This window comes from Macaca mulatta, chromosome X, assembly GCF_049350105.2.
Source record: "Macaca mulatta isolate MMU2019108-1 chromosome X, T2T-MMU8v2.0, whole genome shotgun sequence".
Lineage (NCBI taxonomy): Eukaryota > Metazoa > Chordata > Mammalia > Primates > Cercopithecidae > Macaca > Macaca mulatta.
The window spans coordinates 12397429-12410250 of NC_133426.1; the positions used below are offsets into that span (position 1 = coordinate 12397429).

The 12822-nt window shown below is 40.3% G+C and overlaps 1 protein-coding gene across 1 annotated transcript; it reads left to right on the plus strand.

Annotated features, from left to right (window-relative positions):
• Positions 1–814: 814 nt before the first annotated feature.
• LOC100423866 (cytochrome c oxidase subunit 7C, mitochondrial-like) lies at positions 815–1087 on the plus strand. Its single transcript, XM_002806140.4, has one exon. The coding sequence runs from the start codon at positions 896–898 to the stop codon at positions 1085–1087; it is 192 nt and encodes a 63-aa protein (XP_002806186.3). The 5' UTR covers positions 815–895.
• Positions 1088–12822: the final 11735 nt, after the last annotated feature.

A 12822-nucleotide genomic window follows, 5' to 3' on the forward strand; every position in this document is an offset into this window, starting at 1 on the left:
AAGGACTCAGGCTTAGGAAGAGGGCTTACCTGACCTGAAGCTAAACATTTTTTAACAAATAGTTGTAGAAAAATACATAGTCACCTGCAAGCACTAACAGGTAATAGTCTGGGATGACTCTAAATACCTTTATCTTGCATACCTGTAATAGTTTAAATCTGAAGACAACCTGAATCCCAGCTGGTGCGGTTTGTACACCCAAGCCAGTGCACCTGATCATCTAGAGTCCCACAGGCCTGTGGCTTCCTCCCCTGATGGGGTCAGCATGAGTTATAAATCCTGCAGCAGCATACCCACCTTTCCTTCCTGGTTCTTCTATTTGCACTATTGCCTGGAAGAAACTATGGATGGGGAAAAGCAAAAATTCACTCTCCCCAGTCTTGCATCAGTTGGCCTGAAATTAGCATAATCCATATGGTCTACCATTTGGTTTGCTGTCCAGCCCTTCCTGATCACCAGGAGAGACCGAGAGCTCAGGAGTGAAGCAGAGAGCACATGTACCAATGTGGGGGCAGGTGGTCCTGATAGCCCTGGAGCTACCCAAACAGACTGGATAAAGGGGACTTTCGAGGCCATCAAAGATAAACTGCACTTCCCTTAGAATACTACCTAAGCCTGCTCCATCTTCACCTAGGAGCCATTTATTTGTTTTTATATTAAGAATTTTATTATGGGCTTTGTTTTGTATTCATTATGATTTACAAAGTCCTGCCATCTAGTGGCCAAATTAATAACACATCTCTGAACACGCCAATATTTGCCCAGGACTCAAATATCGGATCCTTGAAATGTTTTTTTAACAATGCCTAATGTAGGTGAAAACAAGGTCTTGGTGAGGTGCTGCCATTTCATCCGTCCTCGGTCTCTGCGCCTTCGCAGAGCTTCCAGCAGCACTATGTTGGGCCTGAGCATCTGGAGGTTCACCACCTCTCTGGTCCATAGGAGCCACTATGAGGAGGGCCCTGGGAAGAATTTGCCATTTTCAGTGGAAAACAAGCGGTGGTTACTAGCTAAGATGTGTTTGTACTTTGTATCTGCATTTGCTACACCCTTCCTTATAGCAAGACACCAACTGCTTAAAACATAAGGATGTTTCAGTTCATCCATTTAACAGATATGAAGAGCATTTTAAGAGGTGCAGCCTCTGGAAATGGATCAAACTCGAACTCATATGGCATACTAGATATGTTTGTCAATAAACTTATGACATGAAGAAAAAAATTAAAAAGTGAACAATGCCTAATGTAGAGCCAATACTCAGAAATATTTAATGCAAAAGTGAAATGTAGTTCAACCAACAGTTTCAAGATATGGTATATGACATACAAAGAAATGAAAGAAAGCAGACATCCTATGATATTTATGGCTAAGCTCTATTGTCAGTGTGTTATAATCCAGTAGGGATCTCTTCAAAGAGAAATCTCAGAAGGGCCAAGTATGGTAAATTATTCTATGTACACTCATGATCGTCATCATCGTGGTCATCATCATTATCATTACACAGACAAAAGGGGCCAACAATAGGCTTACCTTGAGAGAAGGGGAGAAATGGACTACTGCAGAGTTTCCCAAATTTGTCTGCATATTTATAATCACCTGGAGATCATTTAGATTCCAAAGCCCAGACCACATTGCATGCCAGTTAAATCACAATCCCTGGGAGTGGCCCAGGCATCAGTATTTTTGAAGCTCCCAGATTCAAATACACAGTCATGTATGGGGATCATGGGACTATGAGTATCTAGCATTTACATCCGTGCAATGGTATCTTACATGAGCAGTTTACAAGAGCATTTTGGCCTAGATTAACTCATCTAATCCTTGTGCATTAGGATTATAAGTAAGAATAATCCCTGTGCGATAAATAAAATAATTTCCCTGGTGGCTCCTAAATTTCCAGAAAGGTTGGGAAGTCATCTGGGAGCTACATTGGCATAGCAAGCCTGCCCTCTTCCCTATATTATATGGTTGCTTGAGGTGACTGGGGTGGGGAAGCTGACCAAGAGTATGGGGGACTAAAGCCCCATTCCCCACACAGTGCCCCCACTGATTAATTACCTCTGCTTTCTAAAGACAGAGACAGAGGCTCTCATTTCCTTAAAGCGGCACAGCTGTCCACAACAGAGGCCGCACTGCGCCCTCTGCTGGAGGGTCTGAGTGGGCTCTTGGGTACGCAGTGGCAACAGCAGCGCCCTCCGCGTGTGCTTTCCACTCACAGACCTGGGATCCATGCACTGCAATGCCCTTCATGCAAATTGAATGTAGACATATCCGAATTTTTCTAATATATTTCTATATAAAACGATTATTTACTTCGTAGAAGCCTTTTTTTTTTTTTGAGGCAAGGGCTCACTCTGTCACCCAGGTGAAAGTGCAGTCGCGCAATTACGGCTCATTGCAGCCTCTTTCCGTAGGCTCAAGAGATCCTCCCGCTTCATTTATTGATTTTTTGTAGAGACCCCATATCTACTATTTTCTTAGGTCCCATGTTACCCAGGCTGGTCTCGAGCTCCTGGGCTCAAGCGATCCACTTGCCTTGGCCTCCCAAAGTGTGGGGATTACAGGCGTTAGCCACTGCGTCCAGCAAAGCTTCCTTTCTCTAAGAAAAGAATCACCACAGAATTTCTGAAGATAACCAACCCATTTTCTATATTTTACATTATTCCATTTAAAAATTCAATTCTATATTCATCTTCTTCAGCAATCGTTTTTGGGTCGAAGCTAAGCACACTGAAATACTTATCCAAGCCATTGGTTTTACATTTTTATACTTGCCCATCCAGCAGACAATAAAACAGAAAGAGAAACTTTTCAAAACCCAAAGAGATGCCCCTCTCTCAGGGTTGCTGTGTACGGGTACACAGGTTGTGCACTGTACAACTTCAGGAGACACACACCATGTGGACAGTAATGTGAATCATAGCCCTTCATTTATGCAACAAGGTGGGACTGCTCTGGTGCTAGGTGTGGCAGAAGAAATAGAGATGTCTGCCTTCACTTGTGTTTCTAACATGAGTGCTGGTGACCCATCAGCTCTGTCGTGAAACACCCCACAGCCAAACCTAACATTTATCACTTCAAAGCCAGTGCTGTTTCTCCTGGGATAGCTTTGTGCTGGTTCTAGGTCATTTTTCAAGTCATATAAAATTCATATCTTTCTTTTGTTTTTAAAAATACTTTCTCTGAGAACACTTTTTAAAAAGATTTGTTTTTTTAAAAACTCATCCGTACTCAAGAGACCTTCATGTCTTGTACCCTAAACTTGAAAAACTCAGCTAACAGAAAGAACGTAATGTTTGTGTTTACTCCCTGACCCTTTATGAACCTTCAGTATCATACTTGCCTTTATTCTTCTGAGCAAATGCTGATTCCGCTTGTATTCACATTCATGTTTGACCTCTTCTGAAATATCTGATCAGTATTGTGTTTCAAATCACCTTCGAAGTGTATTTACTTGTGAGTGCAAGCCTCTCCTCAGCTGGGGATCACACGCAGCTCCTTGGGAGAGAAGGGGGTCTTGGTCCAATTGGATTGCTTACCTTCATACAGAATAGAGAACTCATAAAAATGGATCCGTGAGGAAGAGAGGTGCTAAACTCATCATGGCGGGTAGTCCTTACATTTCCTACTGCAACTAGCTCTTCAGCAAATGCTAAAAGCCATCTTTCAAAATCCCGAGTCTGGCCAGGTGCAGTGGCTCATACCTGTAACCCCAGCACTTTGGGAGGCTGAGACCAGCAGTTCAAAACCAACCTGACCAATATGGTGAAACTCTGTCTCTGCTAAAAATACCAAATAATAATAACAAAAATAAAACTAACAAAAAAAATCCTGAGTCTGTCAGTATCCCCCAACACCACCACCACCACCGGGTATCACATAGATTACTTTTTCCTTCTCTGCTTCTCTTGGCCGCCTAGAACATCGGCACTCTTTGGGGTTTCAAATGTTCACTTCTAACTTGGCGTTTGTTTCTTTTTTGAGACAGAGTTTCGCTCTTGTTACCCAGGCTGGAGTGCAATGGCGTGATCTCAATTCACTGCAACATCCGCCTCCTGGGTTCAAGCGATTCTCCTGCCTCAACCTCCCAAGTAGCTGGGATTACAGGTGTGCACCACCACGCCCGGCTAATTTTGTATTTTTAGTAGACATGGGGTTTCTCCGTGTTGGTCTGGCTGATCGTAAACTCCTGACCTCAAGTGATCCACCCGCTTCAGCCTCCTAAAGTGCTGAGATTACAGGCGTGAGCCACTGTGCCTGGCCCTAACTTGATTTTCTAATGTAATTATTTTAAATCCACCTGGTCTTTTTAATCTTGTGTTAGTATGTCCAGTTTGCTTGTTTCTGTGTTTTTTATCTTCAAGCTGGTCCAAATCCCTTTAGGAAGGGAAATAAAAAACACACAAATTGGAAAATATGTAGTTGCAACTCCAAGCCTTTGAAATCTGGTCAGGACATGGGTGCTAGAGAAACCAGAGGCCAGGAGACCCCTGAATCCTGCTTCCTGCTCACGGCAACAACAGGGGTGGCTGAAGCCAGAGAGACAGTTTTGCTCTCCTATTTCTTATCACATAGGAATCACAGGACATAACGCCATAGCAATCAGCAGGGGCAGTGTGTGCAGTAGTTCAGTTGACAGGCTTGAAAGATCATACACACCTAAGTTTAAATCCCAGCTCTGCCACTTAGCAGCTATCGATCAACTTGCTTATTCTCTCTGCCCTTCAGTTTATTCATCTGTAACATGGGGATAGTAATTCATACTTTTTCAGCTTTTATAAGGATTAATTGAATTAATAAATGTGAATACTTAGCACAGTGCTTGGGGAATGAACAATATGGGTGCAAAACATATTAGAGCCAAATATGATAAGTATAGTTTTATAATTTTTTTCCCAGAAGAAAGCTGGATCATAATATATGACTGGCCAGTGGGAGAGAGAGCATCAGGATTGATAGCTAATGCATACAGGGCTTAATACCTAGGTGATGGGTTGATAGGTGCAGCAAACCACCTTGGCACACGTTTACTTATATAACAAACCTGCACATTCTGCACATGTATCTCGGAACATAAAATAAAATAAAATAATATATATATATACACACATATATATGAGAATGGCTATTTTATCATCTTTCTAAATAACAGGCACAATTCAAATTGCTCTCTTTTATTAAAAGGTTTGGGGTTATGGAAAGAAAATATTGTAGAAAACACCTTATTTCTCTCTTCAAACTTTTTCCCAATTTTTTCTTTTGATTTTTACATCTTTGAAATGTAATTGCCCTCAAACACTAACTTATTAATAGTTGAACATTTGATTTGCATACAGTCATCTTTCATTCAAAACTGCCAAATTGTTTTGGAAGTTTTTTTTTCCAAAAATAAAAATTACCAATACAGATTCTCAGCACACACTCAATAAACTGATCAAGAAGAGATATATTCTTAAATTTCCTTCATTTTTAGAAAGACAAGTTCTCTGGAAGTTGCTCTATTTCCAAAGGTTAAAATAGTAAGTTCTAGTTCTTTCCATTCCAGATGCTTTGCCATGAGACTGATACACTTCCCATACTTTAATTTTTCCAAAATATAGGAAAAATGCACAATAGGTTGGACGCTGTGGCACACACCTGTAATCCCAGCACTTCGGAAGGCCAAGGTGGGTGAATGGCTTTGAGCTCATGAGTTTGAGACCAGCCTGGGCAACATGGTGAAATCCCATCTCTACAAAAAAAATACTAAAATTAGCCAGGTGTGGTGATGTGTGCCTGTGATTCCAGCTACTCGGGAGTCTAAGGCTGGAGAATCACTTGAACCTGGAAGACAGAGGCTGCAGTGAGCTGAGGTCGTACCACCATACTCTAGCCTGGGTAACAGAGTGAGACCCTGTCTCAAAAATAAAATAAGATGTGTTTTTTTTAATGCACAATAAAAATTAGAATAATACCAAAACAATGATGATACAATAAAAACCTTTCTCCAGAAGAAAATGGAAATATAAACATATTTCTAAAATAAGTATTATTTGGGAGGTTAAGCTAAACCAGCAAATCTCAAGCCACATGTGGTTACAATTTATATGAAAAAGAAAATTTCCAACCAACAGCATCTGAAACATAAATCTAGAGTTAGACAATTCCACTGTTACTTGTTTTCTTAGGGCTGCATTATTCATTTTAAAATTGTAAATTTCTTTAATTCTCTAAAATACAAGGCAAGAAGCAGATACTTTGCCATGTGGAAGAGTGCAAGTCCTTTGACTACGTGGGTCTCTATCCCTGATCTCAATGCTGCCGGCCATGCTCTGTTGAGCCTAGTTCAGGATCAAGAGCTTCAGAATAGCCTCCATCTTAAGGCAACATTTGTACAGACCTACTTGATATGCTCTTTGGTTTTTTCTCTTCAACAGTAAAAGCACACTCCCTCTCCAGGAGGATAATTAAATTTCTCCAGCCCCATGCACGCCCTGATCTGCATTGTAGGCCCAGGTTAATTGGAGACAGGCAGCTATATGCCCTCTAATTTAAATGAGTCCTAAGGCTGAGAGGCATACAAGCAAAATCAGACACCTAGAAGAGCCAACAGAACAAATGGAAAGGTGTGCTTAGGGCATGGTCTAACAGCAAACCCAAGCACCGTCTTGAGGATAGGACAATCGACATTTGGTTTCCATGGGCATAAAATAGAGACCACTGGGGCAGATGGCAGAGAGGAGAATGTTGCCCCGGGAAAAGGGGGCAGCCTCTACCCAGAGGCAGACAACTATGGCTACATGTGCAGGCAGGATCTATGTTCCCAGATCTTCTGGTTTTTCAAGAGATGTCAAAGATTTGGTGTTTATATGGAGTTTTCTATATTTTAAAAGTTAATAACCTGGCCAGGCACAGTGGCTCATGCCTGTAATCCCTGCACTTTGGAAGGCCAAGATGGGCGGATCACTTGAGGTCAAGAGTTTGAAACTAGCCTGGCCAACGTGGTTAAATCCTGTCTCTCCTAAAAATACAAAAAAAAAAAAAAAAAAAAAAAATTGGTCGCGTGTGGTGGTGTATGCCTGTAATCCTAGCTACTCAGGAGGCTGAGGCAGGAGAATTGCTTGAACCTGGGAGGCAGAGGTTGCAGTGAGTCGAGATTGCGCCACTGCACTCCAGCCTGGGGGACGCACTACAGGCTGGGGTGTGGCATAGAGTATGATGTTTTCTTCAGGGTTGCATTTCTCCCCAAAATAGAAATTGAGACCAATGTCATTCTTTCAAACACTCTTCTTTAAAGGAAATATCAAAGAAATAAACCTCTATGCTACATGCAATGTAGGATCCTGGATTGGATCCTGGAACAGAAAAAAAGACTACAGTGGTTAAGTAGTAAAATCTAAACAAAGTCTAGAGTTCCATTAATAGTATTGAACCAATGTTCGTTTCATACTTTCAACAAATGTGTTGTGGTTGTGTAAGAGGTTAACATTGGGAGAGACTAAGTGAAAGACATGTAGAAACTACACCATCTATGCAGCCTTTCTACAGATCTAAAAGGATTCCAAAATAAAAAGTTAAGGTTAAAATAAACTATATAGAACTATATGTGTGAAATATGGCCCATCAATTAAATCATAAAACACACATTAAGCAAGTTCTCTGTGAACATCACCATAGTAAGTATAGTAAGTTTACAGTAACTAAAGAAGAATGCACAACTAGGTCCAGGCATGGAATTGGGGACAGAGGAGCGGGGAGTAAAAATGCCAGAAAGAATGAGATACCTTAAGGCAATCGGTAAACCAATGTGAGCAAGTCAGAGGGTATGGGAGGGGAGGATTTAGGTGAAAATCTGAAAGAAAAGGAGAGCAAACTGTTACAAACCTGAATTTCATGTAGAGAGAGTAGACTATGACATTGCTCATTTATTTTCTCTTTACTTAAATGTTGTTGTAAAATCAATCACAGTAAGGTTTCTTTACTCATCTATGGTGTACTATTTTCCCAGCTGCTAATTTTAAATTAGCCTCCCGTCAGCTGAGGATCACAGTTAACAAAATACAAGGTATTTACAAGCAAAAGTTAAGCACAAATAAAGGTCTAGATGAAAATGAAAGGGAGAGAACTCTAAACCACAATGACACATATACACATGTGGCCATTTAGTCTGTACAATTTGCCTATAGCAGGGCTTCCCAACCTTGGTGCTATTGGCATTTGGGGCTGAATCATCCTTTGTTGTGGGAACTGTTCTATCCATTGTAGGATGTCTTAGCAGCACCCTGACCTCTTCCCACTAGATGCCAGTAACATTCCCAAGCTGTGAAAAACAGAAATGTCTCCAGACATTGTCACATGTCCCTTGGCAGGCAAAATTGCCCCTTGGCTGGGAACCACTGGCCAAGAAGAGAAAAGTATAATTGTCTAAATCAGAGTATATTCCACAGGTATAACCCAGTACTGCCACTCAAGTTGTTAGAACTATCTGGTGGGACCATATGAAACTACTGTTTTTGTAGGTTAAAAATGATTGAACATCAGTGATTTTATAAGTTTCAACCTGAAAAGTATGTATTTCTATATGAATCAGTAAATAGTAAAATAGCAATTGTTACTAGTGGTAAAAACACCTTATAATTTGCATTATAATATGAACTTGTTAGTTTAAGGTAATTGCCATGTCACTGAATGTCATGATGACCAATGATGATATATGATCTTCTGGTAGCTGTGTGACTCAGAAAATTATAAAAATATTAAATATATTAACATACCAGCTAGGAAAATTGGCAGGAAAATGTTTTTTATTAATTTGCTGTTGGTTCATCAGAAACTGAAAGTAAATTCAGCACTGAAAAATAGTATTGTTACTCTTAACATATATTCTCTGCTGATTAGATAAGATGTTACCTCTGACTGCTTCAAAGGCGGGCCGTGGGACATGGCACAGGTCATGGGACATGACCCTCTAACAGCTTCAAAGGTGGGTCATGGGACATGGGGGTGGTGCCAATGTAGGGAGCCTAGCGCTGGTGTTCGGAAGGGGGGAACAGAGCAGGCTGGATCAGGGGACATTGGTGGCCCCACGGTTTGCAGAGCCATAGTTCTGGAGTCCATGCCATGTAGAAAGTTCTCATATACAAAGGCTTAGCCAGCTGAGACCTCGGTACTCATCCTGGTGGCCCCTGAGCAGCAACAAATCCAAGAGCTGGCATTGGGGCCCTAATGACACTCCATTTAAGGGGGACATCATTGGATGAGTTGGATTTGGCACCTTGCATCAAATCATAGCTCAGACAGAGGCATCATTCATCTGGTCATAGCTGTGTCAAACAAAACAGAGCAGCAACAATTTCTAAAAATCAAGAAATGATTTAGAAATTATTAGAATATTCAATGAGCAATATGTTACAACTTAGATTACTTGGTAAGCAGTTTTGGATTGGTATAGCTCAGTTTAGAGAATAAGAGGGAGGATGTTTATAATTTTATATGTGTATTGATTTTTATGTTAATTTTACTCCCATTCCAGTTGTAAGTATATTTATTGTCACCCGTGGTCTATCATCAGATGTCTAGAAACCCACTGGTTCCCTAGGGACAGTTCGCCCTATCCAATAGAGAAGAGTGAGCAATTATCTTCTGTGTTTCAATATGAAAAATCAAACTTATAAACAGAAAACAGAGAGTTTGGATCCTTGCACACTTCTTACTTGCTAGGTAACCTTGGATGCATCACTATCCAGGAGCCTCAGTTTCCTTATCTGTACTAGTGAAATACTATCCGACAGGGTTATTGTGGGAATGAAAGGTGAATCTATGACAAGGAGCTTGGCACACAGTAGGAACTCATGTTCCCTTCTTGGGATCCCATCAATTATTGAATAAACAAGCAACCTTTTTCTATATTAAACTGATACAATTTATATTTATTTGTATTTCACACAATATGAATGTTTATTAAATGTATCTCATTGGCTTCCTTTAAGGTATCTGGAAATGAGGGTCTAAATAGTAGAGAGAAATGTGCTTGATCTTAAATTCCTGATGGTGGCTGGCACAGTCCTCTTATCTATGACGGAGTGACCTTGAAGGAATGCCAAGCAAGTTAATCATTTACTAAGTGTGGCTTTTTCCCCAAAGACACTTGAGCTGAGGCTTTTTCAAGCCTGAATAAGGTCACATAATTCTTCTTTTAAAAGATCGAGAAAATTACGTCATGCTTTTGAGAACTGATATGTAGATAGTTGTTATGGTAAGTTGGCATTCATGGAAAAGAACTTTTTTTGGTTAAAAATCTATGGTCATCAATCAGATTCTTATATATGATAAGCCATCAGAAAGTACATGCCAAACTCTTTCACCTCCTTTAGAGGTCTGTTTTCAAAGAAAAAAAAAAATGTTTTCAAAAATTATTTGTTTTCTCTTTTTAAAAAAAAAAAAAAAACACTAGCTTTTGAAATAAACAGTTTTTTAAAAAAAATAAACACCAATAAAATATTGATTTCAACGTTTCTCTACTACCTTGGCTAAATTAATTAGGTAGAATAAGCAATTTGTATTTTTTTAGCTGACACCTCTGATCCGTGGGGAGCAAAAGATACTGAAGGTAGGAGAATAAAGAGAAACAGTGTTACCATCACAGTCCTAAAGACTTGATGATGGTGGGAACAGAAAATGGTGGTAAAGATCTAAGTCAAGAATAAGAAAACTAAGAACACATACATGCAAACACTATTCTCTGGTTTACTACCAGTTTCTTGAAGGAAAAGTGCCTCAGTATTCTCAGGGAAGAGAAGAAAAAGGTTGAGATAATTCAGAATCCAGAGAACAAAAAAACCAATGGTAGAATTGAAAAAGTTAGCTCTGTGTGTGTGTGTGTGTGTGTGTGTGTGTGTACCTTATTATACAATGAACAGAAAGGCATGCTTTGTTAGAGTTATTCCTTATTACTCTAAAAAGTTTCTGAGAGTCACTGAATACTAATTCCTTTCCATATCTGGGTTATTTATGAGAGTGACTTTGTCTGCACAACGTAAAGAGAAGTGGGTGTTTAGGAAGATGCCAGATATTAATGAACTCTTGGTTGCTATCTGCATGGATCACGTTGATTTCTAATATAAGGAGAATCGGTTGGAGAATATTTCTAATTTTGAAGTTCTTGCTTGCATGCCTTCTTTATTTGAAAAAATTATGAGACTCTGCCAAGCAATATGCTAGATGAGGGATTGACAAACTACTTAAGGCCAAATCACAGAAGCTTTGTTTCTATACAACTTTCAAGCGAATAATGGTTTTTACATTTTTGAATGGCTGGGGGAAAAAAACCAAAAGAATATTTCATGGCACATTAAGATTAAATGAAATTTAAATTTCATGTCTATAAACAAAGTTTTATTGGAACACACCGCACCCAATCATTTACTTGTGCTACCATTGAAGACTTGTGTAGTTGTAACAAAGACCCTATAGCTGACCCACAAAGCTGCATGTATTTGTTGTCTGGCTAGCTCTGTGCTAGACTCTGAGGATAAAGCTATGACCAGGACTGATCCAATCCCTGACCTAACGTTATTTATGTTCTAGTCACCAATGGCAAAGATATTCAACATGCAACTAAAGGCAGCAAATTGATCATTACAGATGAAGATAAATACTATGAGGGCAATCAACAGACAGAGTAATGAGATCAAGAAAACTGAGCTGGGGGTTGGGGGAGGACAGAGAATTGTTGTGTAGAGGGAAGTTAAAGAAGTGATCTTTGTAAACTGAGACTAAAAGATTAAATGAACCAAGCCTGTGATAGAGGAGCCATCTTGAGTTTTCTGAGAGAGCAAGGTGCATGTGCAAAGTTCCCATGGCCAGACAGGTTCTGTGCATCTTAGAAAAGAGAGGAGAGAAGCTGAAGGTCAGTGGGGGAAGGTGATATGAACTCGGAGGGTTAAGCAGGGCCAATTAACGAGTATTATGGGAGGCCATCTACAGGTTTTAAGGAGAAGAGTAATTCATTAGCTTTGATTAAAAAAAAAAAAAAAAGTCACACTGGGCACGGTGGCTCATGCTTGTAATCCCAGCACTTTGGGAGGCTGAGGTGGGTGGATCACCTGAGGTCAGGAGTTTGAGACAAGCCTGGATAACATGGCAAAACCCCGTGTCTACTAAAGATACAAAAATTAGCTGGACATGGTGGCAGGCACCTGTAATTCCAGCTACTTGGGAGGCTGAGGCAGGAGAATGGCTTCATTCCAGGAGGCAGAGGTTGCAGTGAGCCGAGATCGCACCACTGCACTCCAGCCTGGGTGACAGAGTGAGACTCCATCTCCAAGAAAATAAATAAATAAAATAAAATAATAAAAAATGTAAAAAATCATTCTGATTGTGGTATAGAAAGGGATTAGAGGGAGACAAAGATCTTTAGAAGAGAGCCCTCCTTGAGGGTTCAAGGAGGCTGATGCAGGGGCTGCCTGGTGGCCATGGCGATGGAGAGAAGTCCAGATTTGGCAAACAGAATCAACAGTCTTAGGATGGGAGGGTGACAGGAAAGACAGAATCGAGGGTGATTCACACATTTTGCCTCTGATTAACTGAGTGGTTGGAGGTGCCACGTACTCAGGGAAGAGCAGGCTGGACCAAGAGCATGAAGACTTCCCATTGGAGAAGACCAGTGTTTTCTCTAAAGGTTCAAATAGTCAATATTTAGGCTTTGAAGGCCATGGAGTCTCTACCACAACCCCTCAACTCTGTCCTAGTCGCACAAGAGCAGCCACAGACAATATGTAGATGAATGAATGTGTAAATATGTAAAACTTGATTTACAAGAATGGGTTATAGACAGGATTTGGC